The sequence below is a fragment of the Pelodiscus sinensis genome, chromosome 1, assembly GCF_049634645.1.
Source record: "Pelodiscus sinensis isolate JC-2024 chromosome 1, ASM4963464v1, whole genome shotgun sequence".
Classification (NCBI taxonomy): domain Eukaryota; kingdom Metazoa; phylum Chordata; order Testudines; family Trionychidae; genus Pelodiscus; species Pelodiscus sinensis.
Window position 1 is genome coordinate 52,380,149 of NC_134711.1, and position 20,638 is coordinate 52,400,786.

At 39.7% G+C, this 20,638-nt stretch overlaps 1 protein-coding gene across 10 annotated transcripts in view; it reads left to right on the forward strand.

Annotated features, from left to right (window-relative positions):
• The window catches only part of CNTN1 (contactin 1), a 393,162-nt gene that overhangs the window by 313,804 nt on the left and 58,720 nt on the right, over positions 1 to 20,638 (forward strand). For all 10 annotated transcript variants that reach the window (XM_075930024.1, XM_075930057.1, XM_075930017.1 and 7 more), the window contains 3 exons: positions 8,133 to 8,291; positions 9,504 to 9,653; positions 16,463 to 16,533. In XM_075930024.1, coding sequence (XP_075786139.1) covers positions 8,133 to 8,291; positions 9,504 to 9,653; positions 16,463 to 16,533 — 380 coding nt within the window. The remainder of the gene's footprint in view (positions 1 to 8,132; positions 8,292 to 9,503; positions 9,654 to 16,462; positions 16,534 to 20,638) is intronic.

The following is a 20,638-nucleotide window of genomic DNA, read 5'->3' on the forward strand; positions in this document are numbered from 1 at the left end:
CTTCCCAGGTAGCCTAGTCCCTCCTGTTCCACAGCTGGAGTAAGAGTCTGCTCCTCTCAGCCCTTGCAGCATTTTATAGGGCCCATGCTGGTCCTAATTGGCTGATTGCCCCCCACCCTAATTGGCCAGGGTTGCACAAGCCTCTTCTGGCTTACTTGTAACCCTTTCCCTGCTGGAGTGGGCTACCATAACAATGTACTACTGAACCAAGTCTGCCCAATGTGACAAAAGTGGCATTGTCACTACAGTCCATAGCATGATATTTCAGTGAAGCATGACAATAAAATAGTCTGCTGATCTATGGTAATACAGAGCTAGGTGAAATAGGATACAGGATGTCTCACAGGTGAAGTATTAGAAAAAAAGCCACCGTGCATTAAATGTTTTCCTGATTCTACAAACAGTACATCCATTTATCTGAATTAATGCTACATCCCTTCTGACATCACAGTTAGGATAGCAGAATTGCTGAGGTGCTCAGTGGGGGTTTTACAGTGTTTTGAAGCCCATATAATTGACTCAGTTACCTGAATGGTTTAACAATGAATTACACAGGTAAGAAAGGCACCCGTAAGTGATGTTAAAGGACATACAAATGGACCACTGCAGGGCAAACCTGACCAGCTCAGTCTGTGCAGCTGAACCAGCAGAAAATTGTGGTCATTCATGTCAAAAGCAGATGATAGATCTAGCTGTACCAACACAGAGAGGGATTTGGCATCAGTCTTCACAAACAGAGCTATCTCTATACCATAGTCAGAAACTGGAAATTCTTAACTTATTCAGCCAATGACCTTTTCAGTCGCCTTCCCTTGGAAAGGATGGTTCAAAAGTTGGTAACAAATAGGTATGTCTCTGATGTCAAGAGATGGACTTTTAACAAAAGTTGAAGATTGGCTATCTAGTGTGTTGAACTTCCTAAAGAATTCATTGATGCAAATGGGTTATCACTTTACTCTTGTCTTTTGCAAGTGACAGACAGGAATCCAGCCCAAAGGTCACAGACCTCAGTTCTAACAACCCACCATATCTTTTCAGATGAGATACCAAATCTAACCAGGATAGCAAAAATATTTGTCTCGTCTGTCCTCACTTCTGATTTCTGGGTGTGAAAGGGACTCGATATAATATGATTTTGGTGACCATGTTGTATTTCTCACAGCATGCAACTGGATAACCGAACTGTTCACTGCCTTAAACGTCTTTGGCCAATGAAAATGAAACTTTGCCATACCAAAAGTAGAGCTAAACTTTGTTCCCCCAAGTTGAACTATAAACCATGGAGAATATGTAAAAGAAAGAATAGTTATCATAGCTTCCCAACAATGCAGTTCAATTTCAATAGATGAGAGAGAGGCATACATGAGGTATTGTTTTTAATTGTATATTAAGTTTTATAGGAAAAGGAAGTATTGAGTTCTGTGCAGGGATTAGGAAATTTGCCTAATGTTATTCTGGAGATGATTGATATTTACTATTAGGTTATTTTGTTCAAGCTCACTGCTGTAGTAGTCATTTAGAGCCAGATTTACCAGGTATTTAAGCACTTCCAGATACAGATAGGCTGAGTGTGATTTACATAAGCGTCTCATTCTATAAATGAGAAATATTGTCTTTAAAGGAAATATGTAGTATTTTCAAACTTTCAAAGGCACCAATATATAGTAATTATAAAATAGAAGATAAATACACTTTTTAAAAATAAAATAACTTATGTAAGCAGTTTTATGGTAGGAGAAATAGCGCTACAAAAACAAAATATCTTTTCCAGATTTTGTTTAAAGGACCCTATATTTATGAAACCATTGCTGACTCAGTTTTAAAAGAAACAATTACTGTAGTTAAAATATTTTTAGATTGCTATTTTAAGATCTGAATTAAAGAAAGCTGTGGAACAGGAAGAATTCTTAGAAAAACACTGTTGTCTCAGCGTTACAAAAATATGGTAAGGTGTCTATCAAGCAGTGCATATATTAATTTGTGAATGAGACTTTTTAATCATCTAAAGATGCATGAATATTGGTAATATGTTAAAAAAAATAAAAAAAATTTAAAAGGACAGACTTCTTAGGCATATTTTCATCCAGGGCTATACGCTGTGGGGGAAGGGGAGGCTTTTGATATCAATTCATTAAAGATTGTGAGACGCTCAGGTGCTACAGTAGTGGAACCATAGATGTACCCTAGATGGATTGCCTGTGTCTTTGTCATTACTGGTCACTTCTAGAATGAAATCCTGTCCCTGCTGAAGTCAGTGGGAGTTTTGACATTGACTGCAGTGTGGCCAGTAGTTTAACCTGGCTTGATGGCAGGTTGCTACATAGCATGATGTGATTCAATCGCTGTCATCTCTTTCCTTTCTCCCAATGACAGACACTTTATTTCTCACAGCACTTTTTTATGAATGATCTTTAAGATTCTGATGACTTAAGGAAATATCTTTCTCACATTTCCTTGTGATTGAGACACAGGATTAGAAAGTCTCTCTGTGTCAGCCTCTCTTTTGTGGCACACTTTGTCGCACACAGCCTTCCATCTATGGGATTTGAATTTGCCTTGAGCCTTCAAATTTCCACCGTATGATCACAGGTTCTGAATTTGGGAATATTCTTCTGTAGTTTTGCATAGGGTGAGGTGATCTGCTAACATATTTCTGTCCTATTATTTGTGTCAGTTTAGCTTGTTGCTAGTTTGAATTAGTTCTCCCCAATGACTTGTATATTGTTATTTTATGTTTGGGCCTTGCTTCCTGTGTATTTCTCAGATTGGGGTGGCAGTGTGTGTTCCACTGGTCAGGAGAGAAAAGTTTTTGAGACCGGAGAGCAGTGATATATCAGAGCAGATTGTGTTTTCATATGGGATAAGTTTTAAATATTCTTGTAGTTTGCAGAAGGGAGTCTGTTTGTTTCTTTAGCTGAGAGGTCACTAAATATTCTTTGGTGACTGTCAGTTAGCAGAGGGAAATGACCTAGTTCCCGACTGCAGCTGTTGTTGCTGGAGGTCTTGTGCACATAGAGAATTTGTTTGTAGTGCTTCCAAAAGAAGAGTGTCTTTTAGGGTTTTTATTCCAGTCAGTGTAATCCATTGCTAAAATCGAAACCCAGATTTTACTTCCATAACAAAGTTGGGTCATGCTGGTGAAAAAATTTAACTGTAATTTTCTCGGAGTGAGGAATCTCCCATGGAGTGCCTTTAAGTATTCCATGGGAGATACTGCTGTCCAGGAAAATTACAGTTGAATTAAATCACAGTTCTTTGATAGCCAGTCCAAAGCTCCCTGATGCATCATGCACACAATGTATAGCTCTCAGTAATAAACATTTTATTTTATGGTATTTTTTCCAGGTTTACCTGTAGGTCCCAAGTCTTGTAATAGGTTTGTAGAAGGTGTACACACCTCTGGAGATCTTTATTTTTTTCTATATTTTTCTATATATTTTTCTCCATGGGGGTGAAGTCATCAATCTATAGCAGGCATTTTATTTCTCCATCATTAGTGGGAGATTAGATTCAGGTCTGTAATAATACAAGTTCTTTCTGTTTATAAAAAGTGGTCCATAATTAATTTATTTATTATTTCTTTTTGTTTTCATAGAATTATAGAAAACTGGGGTTTGAAGAGACCTCAGGAGGTCACCTAATCCAATCCCCTGCACAAAGCAGGACCAACCCCAACTAAATAATTCCATCCAGGACTTTGTCAAGCATGTTCTTGAAAACCTCTAAGGATCACGATTCAACCACCTCCTTAGGCAACTAATTTCAGTGTTTTACCACCTTCCTAGGGAAGTAGTTTTTTTCCTAACACGTCTCCCACTGCAACTAAAACTATGGCTTCTTGAAACCATTGCTTCTTGTTTTGTCATCTGCCGCCACTGAGACTAGCCCGGCTCTATCCTCTTTGGAACCTCCTTCAGATAGTTGAAGGCTGCTATCAAATCTCCCCTCATTCTTCTCTTCTGAAGACTAAACAAGTCCCGTTCCCTCAGCCTCTCCTCATAAGTTATGTGTTCCAGCCCCTTAATTATTTTTGTTGCCCTCCAGTGGTCTCTCTGAAATTTGCCCTCATCATTTCTGTAGTAGGAGGCCCAAACTGGACCAGTATTCCACATGTGGTCTCACCAGTGCTGAATCGAAGGGAATAACTATTTCCCTTGATCTGCTGGCAATGCTTCTACTAATGCCCGTCACCAATCTGTAGTGGCACCTTGCATTCCTCCATCCAAAGTGTAGGATTCTGCTCTTGTTCTTGTTGACACTTATCATATTTCTTTTGGCCCAATCCTCCAATTTGTCTGTATCACTCTAGACCTTATCTCTATCCTCCAGCATGTCTGCCTTTCCCACAGCTTAGTGTCATCTGCAGACTTGCTGAGGCTGCAATCTGTCCTCTCATCCAGATGATTAATTAAGATGTTGAAAAAAAATGACGCAACTCTAGGGCACTTTACTTGATAATGGCTGCAAACTAGATATTGAGTCATTGATGATTATCCATTGGGCCCCATGATCTAGTTAACTTTCTATCCATTCATCCAAGCCATATTTCTTTAACTTGCTGGCAAGAATATTGTGAGAGAATGTATCAGAAACTTTGCTAAAGGTAAGGTATATCACAGCCACTGCTTTCCCAATATCCAAAGAACCAGTTATCTCATCATAGAAGGCAACATCAGCCAATTCTCTCAGCACCCTCAGATGTATTCTCTAGCCCCATGGACTCATGCACATACAGTTTTTCTAAATAGTCCCTTATCTGTTCTTTCACTACTGGGGATTCCTTACCTCCATCCCTTACCATGCTGCCCAGTGCAGCAATTTGGAAGCTTACCTTGTCTGTGAAGACAGAGGCAAAAAATATTGAGTTCTTCAACTTTTTCCACATTATCTGTCACTTTCCCATTCAGTAAGAGTTCCACACTTTCCCGGACTACCTTCTTGTTGCTCACATAACTGTAGAAAACCTTCTTGTTATCTTTTACAACATTTGCTTGCTGCTTTGGCCTTCCTAATTACACCTCTGCATGCTCGAGCAACGTTTGTATATTTCTGCCTAGTCATCTGCAGAGCTTAACTTGAAATAAGCTACGCAAATTGAGCTTATTTCAAAATAGGGAGCATCTACACAGCACTTATTTTGAAATAGAGCACTCTTCCTCCGACTTCCCTTACTCCTCGTACAATGAGGGTTACAGGAGTAGGAGTAAGAAGTCCTCCAGCTTAACAGTATTTTGGCACTATTTTGAAATAACTGCCTGCTGGGTAGACACGGACTAAGTTATTTTGGAATAGCGCTAGTTAGTTTGAAATAGAGTTGCAGTAGATGTACCCTGAGTTTCCACTTCTTGTAAGCTTCCATTTTGTGTTTAAGTTCATTAAAGATTACTATCATAAGCCAATTAGGTCTCCCACTATATTTTCTATGCTTTCTTCAGATTGGTTTGTTCCTGCACCCTCAGTAAGACTTCTTGAAAGTACAAGCAGCATTTCGGGCTCCCTTCCCCTCATATTAGTCTCTCATCCCGGGAGATCCTGCACATCAATTTCCTAAGAGAGTCAAAGTCTTATTTTTTGAAGTCTAGGATCCGTATTCTGCTGCTCAACTTTCTCCTTTTTGACAGGATCCTGAACTCAGTCATCTCCTGGTCACTGCAGCTCAGCTTGCTACCTACTTCTACTTGCCTTACCAATTCTTTCCTGCTTGTGAGCAGCAGGTTAAGAGGAGCATGACCTCTAGTTTTTTTCCTCCAGCATCTACACCATGAAGTTGTCCCCTGAACTCTGCAAAAACTTCTTTTAATTGTCCAAAGAAAGCCTTGTCTACCTGAACCTCCTACTCTGGTGATCTATAGCAAACACACAACACAACATCACTCTTCTCACTTTCACTTCTAATCTTAAGCCATAGACTCTCAACAGGCATGTCTCCAGTTTTATAGTGGAGATCTGAGCAATCATACTGCTCTCTTACATACTGTGCAAGTCCTCCAACTTTCCCTCTTCTTCACCCCGCTTCACCTCCGTCCTTCCTGAAGAGTTTATTTTGATCCATGACAGTATTCCAGTCCTGTGAATTGGCCTATCAAGTCTGTTTTCCTATACTTCCAATTCTTCCTAGTTGTTTTCCAGACTTCTTGTGTTCATGTACAAGCACCTAAGATAACTGGATAATATAACAACTCAACATAAATTATAAAGAGGCTATAACTGCATTTGTTAGCGGCCTTGTCTGCACAGTAAAGAGAGACTAGTTCCCCTATTCTCCTGAAGATGCCATGTGACTTGCTCAGACATACTTGCTGTAACCTACTGAAAGATTGTTGGAGTAATTTATTGAGTCATAGATAAGATTTGACAAGCTGTTTATCATGGAAGTGGAACCACCAAGTCTCATTTTAGCAGTTCTAATGTATCGCCTCTGCTTTGTTTTCTTCACTGATATTTTTCTTACTATTTGATCCTAAAGTCCAAGGCAAATGCAGTCAGTATAAAATAAATTGTGTGAAATGACGTGCAAGCACAATTGTTAGGTGCCAAAGCCGATGATCACAGAGCTATCATGCAAGAGTTATTTTTAGCGTAGACTTCTTACTTCATTGGTATCTTTTACTGATTGAGATGTCTGCACATACACACACACACACACACACACACACACACACACACACACACACACGCATCATTGTTCTCTGTTTAACTCTCTAGTTTAGACTGGTAAGAGTACAAGTCATCTGTGGTTACCAAACTGCATGCTCCAGACACCTATGCAGTTTCTTCTTAGAATTCAGTAAGGAAGGCACAATAAACTTACCTTACCATGCTTGAGTTTTATGAACAAATCGGGGCAGTAACTGAGTGTTTCCATAACAACAGTAAGTACCAGTGTTCCCTATAAGATGTGTGCTTGTGGGCCTCTCGGAGGAGATTAAAATGTCATCCAGTAGATTAGCACCCACAGCTAGGTTTCTTTTCTACTGGTGCTGCACATTTACCTATGCCCAAGTGCAAGTAAAAATGTAATCCACACATGGATGGAAACAATTTGCGCACAGATGGAAAAGATTAAAGGGAGCATTGGTAAGTACCCTGTAAAATTTAGACATAGAAAAAAAGCTATTCACTTTAGATCAATTCATGGGTCTGTTGTTTTGGGATATGACTATCCAAGTTTTAGGTGGAATTTAGAAAGGATCATTAATAACTAAAAATCTTAATCTCAGAGAGGTAGTTCTGTTAGTATGTAACAAAAAAAAAACCTTTAAAAACAATGAAATGTCCTGTAGCACCTTGGAGACTAAAAAAATAAATAAATAGATAATGCCATGAGCTTTCATGGGCACAATCCACTTCTTCAGATGAATCATAGAATTATAGGACTGGAAGGGACCTCGAGAGGTCATCGAGTCCAGCCCCCCACCCTCAAGGCAGGACCAAGCTCCATCTACACCATCCCTGACAGATGTCTATCTAACCTGTTCTTAAATATCTCCAGAGAGGGAGATTCCACCACCTCCCTTGGCAATTTATTCCAATATTTGACCACCCTGACAGTTTGGACATTAGGAAAAAATTCCTATCTAAACCTCCCTTGCTGCACTTTAAGCCCATTACTCCTTGTCCTGTCCTCAGTAACCAAGAGGAACAAATTTTCTCCTTCCTCCTTGTGACACCCTTTTAGATATTTGAAAACTGCTATCATGTCCCCCCTTAATCTTCTTTTTTCCAAACTAAACAAGCCCAGTTCATGAAGCCTGGCTTCATAGGTCATGTTCTCTAAACCTTTAATCATTCTTGTTGCTCTTCTCTGTACCCTTTCCAATGAAGAAAATGAAGAAGTGAGTTGTGCCCACCAAAGCGCATGATACTATCTATATTGTTTGTTAGTTTCTAAGGTGCTACAGGACCATTTGTTCTTTAAGTTTTTATAAATCCTCATGTCCTTTAGATGCAAATGCAGAAATCAGCTGAATCATTTATGAAGATTGTAAAGACATGATTGTGTTGCCCATTCTTCAAGCAGTTAAGAGAATTTGAGACTAGAGATGTACATAATAGTTAAATGGATTGTAAAATCCTTTGGTTTTAAAAGTATTATTTAATCAGTAAATTACCTCACCCAATTTGTTTTTCAGGTCCTCCTGGTCCCCCTGGGGGTTTGAGAATAGAAGATATTAAAGATACCTCTGTAACACTTACTTGGAGTCGTGGAACAGACAATCATAGCCCTATTTCAAAGTATACTATCCAGTCAAAGACTTTTCTTTCTGAGGAGTGGAAAGATGCCAAAACAGGTAAGGGCAATATTAGAAATTAAAAAAAAAAATTAATAGATTAACATTTGACTCATTTCACAAAAACTTATTCATGCTCTTAATTTTATACATTCCTTTCTGGAAAACTAATAATGTGTGAAGCCAAATATATAAGCCTTTTCAGGATCATGGCCTTATTTTGTAGAAAATAGTTCATGCCAGAATATATTTTTTCAGCAGATCTGATTACTGTATCTTAAACTCGTCTAATTTCTCGCAATTAATATGAGCCAATCACATGCACAGATTCTGTCCCACAAGTAAGTAGTGCAGATTTTCAACCATGAAAATATTTATCTCCCACTTAGCATGTTTAGCTTTGAATAATTTATCTTGTGTAATATTGCCATATGGTCTATAGAATTGCCATTTTATTCCTTTTGTTACGCCTAATCACACTCCTTTAATAAAATGGAACTTCTAAAATCCTTATTCTTGAGAATTAGATCATCACAGATTAATCTTTTTTCTGTCATGTATAGTACAGATGCCCTAGAAACATTCCCAGTTTTATTGATCTCTAAATCCCATTAAGATCCTGCAACAGTTGCACATGCACTGATCAGGCCTATTCTGGAATGCAGAGTAATATTTATTATTATTCATTATTTTAATAATACATATTAGTATATAAGTCTTGCCTTGCCATTCCCCAACATTGACTCCCCTCCCAGCTAGGGAGATCCCTCAGCCTCCTCCAAACCAAGGTGCTAATTCCTAGTCAGACTTTATGTGCCATTCTTGGACAGTTGATAGAGCTCTCCATCTATGCCTGGCTACCCCTTTTGCATTTACTCAACTTCATATTCAACTTTCAGAACTATGAGTGAAATTATGAACTTCAGAAACATTTTATTGTGACGTAGCATAGTTGCTTTCTTGTTCTATAGGAGAAATGTCTAGATGTCACAAGGTCCAGTATGTAATTATTGAAGCTACTTACACCATTTGTCCACTTGTAATTGTTATTTTTTATCTTGTAAATGTTTATCCCAGGTAATTTCATGGATTTAATTTTCTCACTATGCCAGAACTCCTGGTAAGTCAGGATTTCTCTTTTGTTTAACTCAGTGTTCATCTAGGTGGCTTATTACAAACAGAGAGAAGGGGGAACTACAGAAACTGCAACCAGTTTATTCTTTCAGCGCACTGCAAAGTGCCACTTTCTGAATTGTCTCTTGTTTCATTTAGATCCCCCAAACATTGAAGGAAATATGGAGACCGCAAAGGTAATTGATTTAATCCCATGGATGGAGTATGAGTTCCGGATAATAGCAACAAATACTTTGGGGACAGGAGAACCTAGTATGCCATCACAAAGAATTAGAACAGAAGGAGCAGGTATGTAGACACAAATTGTTGAGATATTAAAATGTGTAAATGTTCTTCTTTATTTTTTTTTAATATTTTCATTAATTTTGAAAGAGGCAGAGTGCAAAAAATCATTGAAGTCCAAATGGAATGGTGTAACCAGTCATAAATGACTCTCATGAATAATTATCAGATAGTCTAGCATGCTAACCAAAAATTAGGCAACAAAATGAGCAGTCTTGGTACCAAATGATAAATTTACACTGTCTGTAGTGAATGCTGTTTTTAATAGCTCACTGCCACAGCTAGCCGTGATCTCAGAGTCTGGATAAGACTATATGGTCTTTCATGTCCATCAGACTAATAAATCTCTCACTTTGGCAGCTTATCCCATTTAATAGCATGTTTGTTTTAGGGACATGCCTCCTAGAATGAGTTTATCCACAGACACAGATCAGGTTATTGAGTTCATTTTATCATGTCCACCATTGAGCTGGCTTCAGCGCACAAGAGCATTTCCCACCTGTTCAGGTTGCTCCCCTAAAGTGGCTCAGTCCTATGTTCCCATCAACTCTGTCAGTGCAACTTCTGTTGTCTTCAGCCTGTTGCTTCTCTTCCTATTTATGGCAGAACTCTTGTTACTGCAGCCTATCTGTTGTCCTTTAGGCTGCAACCAGTCACAGACCTTCTGAAGCTGGTATGACTACTTGTTCCAGTAGCATTGCTTATAAATCATATCATCCCCCCAGTTTGAACTGCCGGCCCAGGGTTTTATGCCCCTACATCTAGTTCAATGTAATATCAGTTATATTCAGACTACAGGTTGAACCTTCTATTCCAGCACCTTCAGGACCTTACTGGTGCTGAATAAGATAATTTGCTGAACCACAGGAGGTCAATATTGTCTAGCAGCATTATAACACTTCCACTGCTTACTGGGCTCTTAAAAACATTTAGGGGTAAATTAGAGCTAAATAACAAAACAGAACACTGAAAGCCAGGACTAGAAGTTGTAAACAAACTTTATGGAACCAGAGGAAACTTGTCCACACCTGTATAAGTAAATCATGCAGGACTATGGATGTTGCTGGACCAGAGTGTGCCAGTTTAGAGAGGTTCAACCTGTACTGGAATATAGATTTTCAAACATGGTCACCCTGAATCACTGAACCCCATTGGTCGGAGTCCAGTAATAAATTCAGAAATAGAGAATGTCAGGATAAAAGTCATTCCCAATTGTTATTGATGGTTAGAGGGAAAATATTGACAAGGGTGGAGGGACTATTTTAATAAATTAGCTGTTGTTCAGTAGCAGTGAGAACTACATGAACTGACTGGTATTGTAGCTCAGACATTTATATCCTCAGATGTATGTCCAAAAAATACAAACATCATATAGAATGACTTACACTTTTATTCATGTAAAGATGGTTAAATCCAAATAATAAAGAAGAGAAAAACAGCATGAGACTGCATTCATTGGCAATGTTCTCTTCTCCTGCCTTTCAGAGATCCTTTGCAGTATGTTTTAAATTAGTTAATTATTGTTTTTACAGGAAGAAAATAGACATATTTTTTCAAATCAGCAAATGTTCATTGGTTTCTTAGCATGCCATATTCTAATTGTAAGACATGCCAGGATGTGTGTTTTACTGGATAATGCCACTTCGCGATTGAAGGTTTGTTCTTATGCCTTCTAATGCTGTGTCAAGAGACATGACATTATCCAACACAGCATATGGCCCAGTGTACCTAATCGTGTAATGTAGTGATCTCAGAGCACAGTTAAGCATATCCCGTAGGCTGGGACAGGCATATCATAAAATGAATTCTCCCAAATAAAGAATTAGATGCAGAACATATCATTCAAGATAATATATTCTGTTTTGACTGTATGCAGAAGATAACAGCAGCACTTTTAGAGGTAATGTGTCACTGCAAAAAGGTCTGTATCCAATCAGACTTGTATATCGCTTTATCTGCCTTAGCAAATAGTAGCTCTGGAGGCTTCTGTTCCATTGCTGAAGATTGAAATACATATCTGTAAAATAGATAAAATGCTTTTCCACTGCAAATTTTGCTAAGAATAATAAAAAGCAGAATTACCTGTATTGTTTTAAAAATCAGATTGTTAGGGAATGCGGAAGCATTGATTTGTCAGGTTAATGGAATCAGGAAAGAAAAATCCACTGTAAAACCTAAGTGAAAGGAAAACCAAAGTGAAAACTATAAAACCAAAGTGAAAGGGAATTACTTCCAAAAAACTTGATTATTAGTGTCATATGGATTAGTAGCAATGCTTGATTCTGTGTCACATTGAGCAGCTGTTCTTTATAATCAAATCATCAAAATATACTAGAGTTTGGACAAAAGCCTTAAGGTCTAAAAAAGAAATGTGCATTTGCATCTTGCAGTGCTGGCATGCTATTTACGTTTTTGTGCTCTTCTGAAGGGAGGGTAGAAACTAGGTATGTAAAATCCTGTTTAAAATGTTAACCAATTAAACTATATGTTTAACCAGTTAATCAGCCCGCTGTGGTATGGGTGGTGCGGCACATTGGGTCAGGCCAAGCTGGAGTAGCCCCCTGCCCACAGCATGGCACAGGCAAGGGGGCTGTTCTACCCAGGCTGGGCAGGGTCCGCTGCAATGTGCCCCAGGCAGGAGGCTGCTCCTGCCTGACCCAGCTCACCACACCACAAAGCAGGTAGGGGGGGCTGCTGTGTCCTGGCCAGGCTGGAGTGCACCCCTGCCCATAGAGCGGTTACCCTGGCAAGCATGTTGGTAAGGCAATGTTTACCAGTTACCCGGTTAGCTCTTTACATCCCTAGTAGAACCCTCCCTCACATGGAGGAGAATTGCATATATATTAATAGGCTTACGCTGACTTCATGAAATGCCTCCCAGCTTAAAGAATGATATGCCCTCCCATTTTACACCAGGCCTTTAATATCTTTGGAAGATTTAGCTGGTTGTGTTGCTTCCCATACAGAAGGGAGGACAACTAGGAGCAGTGTTTCTGCCGGTGTCAGGTTGACTGACATTTTTGGTGAATTTAAACTGATGCTATAAATGTTTTCATCAAATTATATGGGATTGATCTTGCACGCTTCTTAGAATACAAAAGGAAGTGTGTAATGCATTAAAGTGTTAATGGATAGGATCCTCTGTACTAAAATAAATGCATTGCTTACCATGAGTTGGCACTTACTAGAGATGACTGGTTCTACCCCACCTGAATTTCCTGTCAAGAATCTCTGGCTATATGGGAGCCAGATTCTATATTTGATTTTTAGTTTAATATGTGTTTGATACCCCCCCCTCCAAAGTGTTAGATATTTTCATTGCACAGCTTGGAACCAATGCTAGTATAGTTTGATGATTTGATTATAAAGAACAGCTGCTCAATTTGACAGAAACAAACATTGCTACTAATCTGCTGTGCCATCTGAGTAATAGATAACACATCACATAAGTTGAACTGTGGTATCTGACAATTGTCAGTGGCACACACAGCAGTGAACCTTCACCCTTTCTTCCATAGGCATAAGGCTTTCATTTTAATGGCAGCTCTTAACTGCATGTTTACTGTGCATGTAATTTGAATTTAAGTTTAAACTAAAATCTGTTTATTTTGTTCAATACTACGTAAATTATAAAATGACATCTTGGAATTCTCCTATTGGAATGCTAGCTATCCATATTTTAGCTACTGGAGACTAGAATTCAATATTAAGATTCTGAAACTAATTAATGTTAGGCAAGTTGAAGGTTGGCCACTTCTCCATTTACTTAAGTTGTCACGATAGCTTTATTGGATCTAGTCATCCCTTGCTGTGCCCTTTGGGTGGCCATTTACACATGTGCTATATGAGCACAAAATGGGTGTCAGATGTTATCAGTATGACAACCACAGGACTAGGAGGGAGGGTAAAGGAGGGTCTCGGGGCAGGGTGTCTGCCGAGGAGGGAAGGTAGAGGAGGGGACTTGGGGTCTTGGCAGGAGGAGGGGAGTAAAGGGAGTTTGGGGGTGAGGTCTGGGCATGAGGGGGGACGCTTACCTGGCTTGGCATCCTGCTGCAGCAGGAAAAGCATCCAGGGAGCATGCTTTTGTTCCTGGGTTGGGGTGAGTGTGTGTGGAGAGCTCAGTTTCCCTTCTCCTTCCCCTCCCTCACCCATGCAGCGAGAAACCCAGCACAGCTGCAGCACCAGGCCCTGTTTCCCGCTGGCAGGGTGGGAGAAGGGGAGAGAGTAGAAACCACGACTGTCCCCATCAGATTAAACACTGCCACTTCCCTGCAGGCTGGGGAGGGGCACAGGGGAGAGAGAGCAGCAGTGCATGAGGGGCAGCAGAGCCTGAGAACGCTCCAGGTGGGGGGGATTGTGGCAGAGCCAGAGCTGGGTTCCCCACAGGCAGCAGTTTTAAAACGCCAAGGTCCAGGAGAGGCTCCTCAACTCCGGTCACCAATCCCCCGCCCAGCAGCAGCGGCCGCTGTAAAAGCCGCTGCCTGCACACGTGGAGGAGGAAAAGAAGGTTGCACAGGCAGCAGAGACCCTATGGGACAGGGGCCGTCCTGTGGGCTGGAGGGATGGGAGGGAGGGCAGCCACAGCGGGAGCTGTCTATGGGCTCTGCAGGGAGCGAAGGAGCAGATATTTTTCTGTTGTCTCTGCGGCACACCTCTGACTGCCTCGCAGCACACTGGTATGCTGTGGAACACAGTTTAAGAAACACTGTCCTAAAGCATATGCATTTAAGGTTGTATGGGCAACCTTAACTAACATTTCTTAATTTTAGAGCAGTGTTTCTGAAAGTGATCTATGAAACCACTTTGAGAAACCCGTTAATTGGTCGCTCCGATGTGTTTACTTACCAGTGCCACAGCCACAGAGCCTCGCAGCTCCTTTTGGCTCCATTTCACTGTTTGCAGCCAAAGGGGAGCTGTGGGAAGAGCCACCACTTCCCATGGATCCCATTGGCTGCAAACAGAGAAACAGAGCTAATAGGAGCTGCGAGGCTCCCTGGCCACAGAGCCGGTAAATAAACACACCAGAGTGGACAGTGGACCACTTTGAGAAACACAGCTTTAGAGTGCTTAACTATGCATCCTAAGTAATGAAAGACCATAGGAGGATACTCAAAAAGGGGCAGACAAGGTAACAACAAAGTTATCATTTTTAGTTTGAGAAGGTGCTGCCTCAGCATGTCGACTGCCTAGCTGTTGGAAAGTATTTTGTACTCGTCATGGCAGAGGTGAGTTTTAAGGAAGCTTCCCTACCAGGTCGGTGGGAGGAAGGAGTCTTCATACCTTAAGAACTACTTTGCTTTTATCTCAACTATATTTCATGGTTGAGAGTTGTCAGCATCACACAATTGAAAATCAGAAGGTTGCCTATAGAGGAAACAGTGGAAAATTCCTATTTTTTACCACTGTGCTGTATGGAAATTAAATTTTAATGGATTTTAGTTCAAAGTCAGTCTTCAATATCAGTCTTCAAAGTGCAGATTTCTATATGAAACATAAAAATACAATCTGTGCAATCAGAATTTTAATTTTCCTTGGATAGTGGAGCCTGAAGTCTTGATTCTTAACCCATTCATATCAATGCTAGTTTGCTATTGACTGGTGTGGGAAAAGTAAATAAAGAAAAAGTTATTTACTTCTTCACATAATACAAGAACTAGGGGTCACCAAATGAAATTAAAAGGCAACAGGTTAAAGTAAACACTAATAAGTATTTCTACACATAATGCACAGTCATTCTGTGGCACTCCCTGCCAGAGGAGGTTGTGAAGGCCAAGACTTTAACAGCATTTAAAAAATAACTAGATACATTCATAGAGGATTAGTCCTTCAATGGCTTTTATCCAAGATAGGTAGGAATGGTGTCCCTAGCCTCTGTTTGACAAGGCTAGAAATGGGCAAAAGGGGATGGATCACTTGATGATTACCTGTTCTGTTCATTCCCTCTGGGGTACCTGGCATTGGCCACTGTTGGAAGTCAGGATACTGGCCTACATCAGCATTGGGCAAGACAGCCTCCCCTGCTGCTCTCCTGTCCCCAGGCCAATCAAGACCTTCAAAACAGCTGGTGGTTCTCTCTAGGGTCTGGGAGGTGAGAGCAAAGACAATCAGGATCAGCGGACGAGGGAGCACAGGAAGCCTCTTTGCCCCACCCCTTCCACCTGAGGTCCCACCCCTTTTAGGGCAGCCCACAACCACTTCAGAAATTTGCCCCTCCCCCCCTTCAAAAATTATTGCCCACTCCTGGGCTAGAGGGAACTTTGGTCTAACACAGTATGGCTGTTCCTATGTTCTTACTTTAATGAGAACAGGACATAGGCCCCAGTTTTGCAGAGAATTACCCATGTGGTTAACTTTACACATAGTGAATGATTCATTGAAGTGAGTGAGCTGTTCACAGCATGTGAAATGAAGCATGTGTATAAATCTTTGTTGAATGGAGGCATAAGTCTCTAAAGATCACAGAATGAGCAACAGTAAGTATAATTAAATGCTTTTCTCTTCCAGTCTCAGACAGACACTCACAGTTTTTTTTTCAAATTTAATATGAACATGGACAAAATCAGGAAAAAGTTATTACAAGCTATACCTAGCTACCATAACTGGAGAGAACTGGCACTTTTCCTGTGGCAAAAGCTATATATTAATCTTGGCAAAACCACAGACTCTCACGGCTATTTCAGGCTATCATTATTGTAATTGTGTGGGCCATATAGGCCCGTTGGCACTGCTAATAAATAAAAAGTAATTAATGGTTCTTTATTGAATGGGAGTTCTGAATTCTAAGAAAAAATTGTTTATCTTTTCTTTTATTTCAGCTCCTAATGTGGCTCCTTCTGATGTTGGAGGAGGTGGTGGAAGCAATAGGGAGCTGACGATAACATGGATGGTAAGTATTAAAATGAAACTTGATTGATTATGTGCTCTGCTGAGAATGCTATGTATGATTCTCTTCCCACTGAAGCCAGTGGAAATCTTACCCTTGACTTCAGCGAGGGCAAGGTTAGAACCACAGTAAGTTTGCAGTCTTATCTTTTGAAATGTGTGCTTTTAGATAGCTATCTATTCATCTTTATAAAATATATCTTTAGGCATCTATCTGGTGCTCTTGGCACATATCACATAGATTAAAACACAGAACCAAAGTCTATTGTACTAGATTAACAGGAGTTTAAAAAGCAACATTTGAATTTTGACTTAAAGTGTAGTTTGGGTCAAGTATCATTCTAATTTTGAAGCACACAACTCAAACAGTAAGCAGGTTCACTTAAATGATTAAAAAGATACATTTCTAGACTTTTTAGTTTTGATTATGAACTCTTCTCACGTCACACATCTACCTACAACAGCAGTTGGCCACTGAGTCTTGGACACTGATTGTTGGAATAGTTTCACAGTAAACAAAGCCTTTTGTAATTTGCAGGCACAATAAGTGGTGGCTCCAAGGCAATCTCTCTTTAGAAAGTCTACTATAGAAATATGTAGTATCACTGTTTTCCTTCTGGGGACAGAGCAATTCTTTGGAAAATTCCACCCACTGGGGGAAAAAAAACAACCTTCTGGGAATACCTGGTAAATGAGAGAGAACCAATGAGCAAGAAATACAGGAAAAAAATGGAGCAAAAGAGGATAAGAAACCAAGCAAGAGGAAGATCATATGTAAACTAAAGATGGGTAGGATGGAAAAGAACACTGAGGAGTTAAGAAGAACAAAGCAGAGATGCTAAAGAGGACAAAGTATAGGAAAGACAGAGAAGTTCCATACTTAATACACGATAAAAGAAAGAAGTGTGGAAGTTTATACTTGTCTCCAGCAATCACAAGCCGCAACGTTGTATTACTTCCTTTGGGTCCTCTATTCATTTGCCAAATGTCATATAGAGAGTAGAAAACATATCCTTTGTTTCTTTAGGAATGGTTGATATGTTAGAGGTAGCTCATACTGTATGTATGTACCTTTGCTTAAAATGCTTTCTCTATTATTAATCAGTACATAAATCCTGCAGAATCTACTTTATTGCCCTGGGAAGGATGCTCCTTTAAGGGAATACAGAATTGTTTCAAAAAGTGTGTGTATTGCACCTGTGTGTGTGACTGTCTGTAGAATGCTGTATTTTAGCATTACTAAGCCCTTGGGAAGGAGTATATCCAATGTGGCAGTTGTAACCAACCACAGATTTGAGGGAGAGAGGTTTTTTATTACTTCAGGTCAAAATGTTTTCAGCTATATTTTCAGTTGTATCTGCAACAGTAGAGATGCATGGGCATAAACAGACTTGGAGACGAGGTTTAAGCACTGAAAAGGAAACTTTAACATTCTGTAAAAATAATTTTTCAAGGCCAAGAAACAGTCACTTAGACCATATATACGCAGATTATTTTCACTTTGTCTTTTTTTGTTCTTTGAATAGAGAGAATCAAAAACATACACAATTGAACAAGACACAAATTAGTTTAAAAATATTGGAACTGTTTTCTCAAAGAAACATTAACAATGATACCTGTTGCACTGCATGTAAAGACCTATATTCATGACTGTGTTGGCATTGGGGAAACTTGAATAATAATAGAATCGTTGAATCATAGAATACTAGGATTGGAAGGGACCTCAAGAGGTCATTGAGTCCAGTCCCCTGCCCTCAGGGCAGGACCCAGTACAGTCTAGACCATCCCTGATAGACATTTATCTAACCTACTCTTAAATATCTCCAGAGATGGAGATTCCACAACCTCCCTGGGCAATTTATTCCAGTGTTTAACCACCCTGACAGTTAGGAATTTTTTTCCAATGTTAACCTCCCTGACAGTTAAGAACTTTTTCCTAATATCCAACCTAAACTCCCTTGCTGCAGTTTAAGCCCATTGCTTCTTGTTCTATCTTCAGAGGCCAGGAAGAACAATTTTTATTCTCCTCCTTGTGACACCTGTTGCACTGCATGCATCCTTTTAGATACCTGAAAACAACTATCATGTCCCCTCTCAGTCTTCTCTTTTCCAAACTAAACAAGCCAAATTCTTTCAGTCTTCCTTCATAGGTCATGTTCTCTAGACCTTTAATCATTCTTGTTGCTCTTCTCTGGACCCTCTCCAATTTCTCCACATCTTTCTTGAAATGTAGTGCCCAGAACTGGACACAATACTCCAACCGAGGCCTAATTGACAGCTATGATTAATTTTAAAAAAATATAACCGGAGGATAATGACTTAATGCAAGATCTGAAGTATAGGATCATTTAGTTCTTCCTAATTGCCCCAAACAGATTTATATTCCAATTATTTCTCTTAGCTAGTATCATTTTTCCCCACAGTTCCATAATGGGCAGTTCATTTAATCATTCAGATTAAGTTGGTGGGGTTTTTGTTTCTTAGAAATATCCTACTTACCACTAGCATAACTATCAAGGAAGTTTTTTTCTATTAAGCTTACATTTACTATGCCCATCTGACATAGCACAGATTGACTCAGGTAAGGGTATTTGTTTCCCAAAATGTACAAACATCTGCATATGCTATTCCAATGATTTCTTAATTAATGGCATGAGAGCAGAATATGAAATAGATTCGTGTGGCTGCCCATGCCTATGATGTTTTCTATTATTCATAACTTCAGCCTGCATGAGACACTCAGAAATACAGAAAAAAGCTCTTTCAGATCTTTAGAAAGAAGTGCAGAAGTAGAGAACTAAAAGTGATTTTTTTCATTTGGCCTTAGCCTTTCTCTGTTGCTCTTCCTAGACAGCACAGCCAATTCCATTTCCCATTCTCCTTGGAGGTCTGGAACGTGACATTCAGCAATGTACAGTAATATATTTCAGTGTGACATTTATGCTGACTATTTGGCCCTTTTGGCTGACAAGAAAAGAAGCACTGAAAAATATGATACCAGAATGGGCACCTGTGTTTGCAGATAAACACAATAAAACCCTAAAATCATAAAAGTGAGGAGAAAGGAAGCAGAAGAAAATATATGTACTTGGGAATGCCATCAGAAAGAGATCTGTACACCTGAAAGGAAGAACCCAGTGTTAATGGGTGACAATGAAAAAGGTGTCAGGAATACTCTAGGACCCTGTAATTTAGGAACAAACTAAAGGAAAATGTGTATGTTGAATGTGCTTGTCCCTGCCTGCTCTATGGTTTGGAAATGGTGGGCCTTACAAAGCTGGAAGAAAAGATATGGATAGGAGAAAATAATATACTGTACTGAGGAGAATGGCAGGCAAGAAAATGGTAGACACAGGGGGCGTGGCAGAAATAAGGGGGATGATGAGCTAGGGACTCCCAGTGAAAAGAAAGGAAGAAAAATAGTAGCAAAGAAAACAGAAGCAAGAAAGAAAGTGGAAAACCGAGGATACAAAGGAAAGACTTTGTCAAGAGCAGTTTGAAGCAAAAAGGACTGGGACTCTTTAGACCTAGAAACCTGTGACTGAAAGGAATGGTGAAGTGTCGTGCTTACCTCTAACCCCAAGTACATGGAAAAAGGAGTCAAGAAGCGAAGTGATTTATTAAAAGTACATCTTAAAATAGCCTACCTGTGGAGAATGCAGCCTAACACCTTATCTCTTCCATATAGGGAAGATGAAGGAATGAAGGTCCCATCTGGTCCTTGTTTATTACATTTGAAAGGCTACCAGAATGAAAATGCAATATGTGCTAACAACAATGGTAACCCAAGATAGGGAGAAACAAAACAAAGCATGACACTCTTTCCATGTTTGAGAATGAAAATCAATTTCAGAACCTTAATATCCTCTGCAAACAGGGATTTCTGTTTTCTGCCCATTCCATTTAAAACCATTTTTAATTCTAAAAACTCTGACCTGGAGTGTCCGTTGAGTGGATGCTATAGTAATAGGCAGCAAGGTAAAACCAAAAGTTTGTGTATTCCCACCTGTGTTATGTTGCTGCCAGTCCGTGGCCCATCACATAAACCCTTGCATGAGTGCTTTTTGCAGGAGAAACTGTATTCGTTTGGTGGGCAAGAAAGGGTGAAG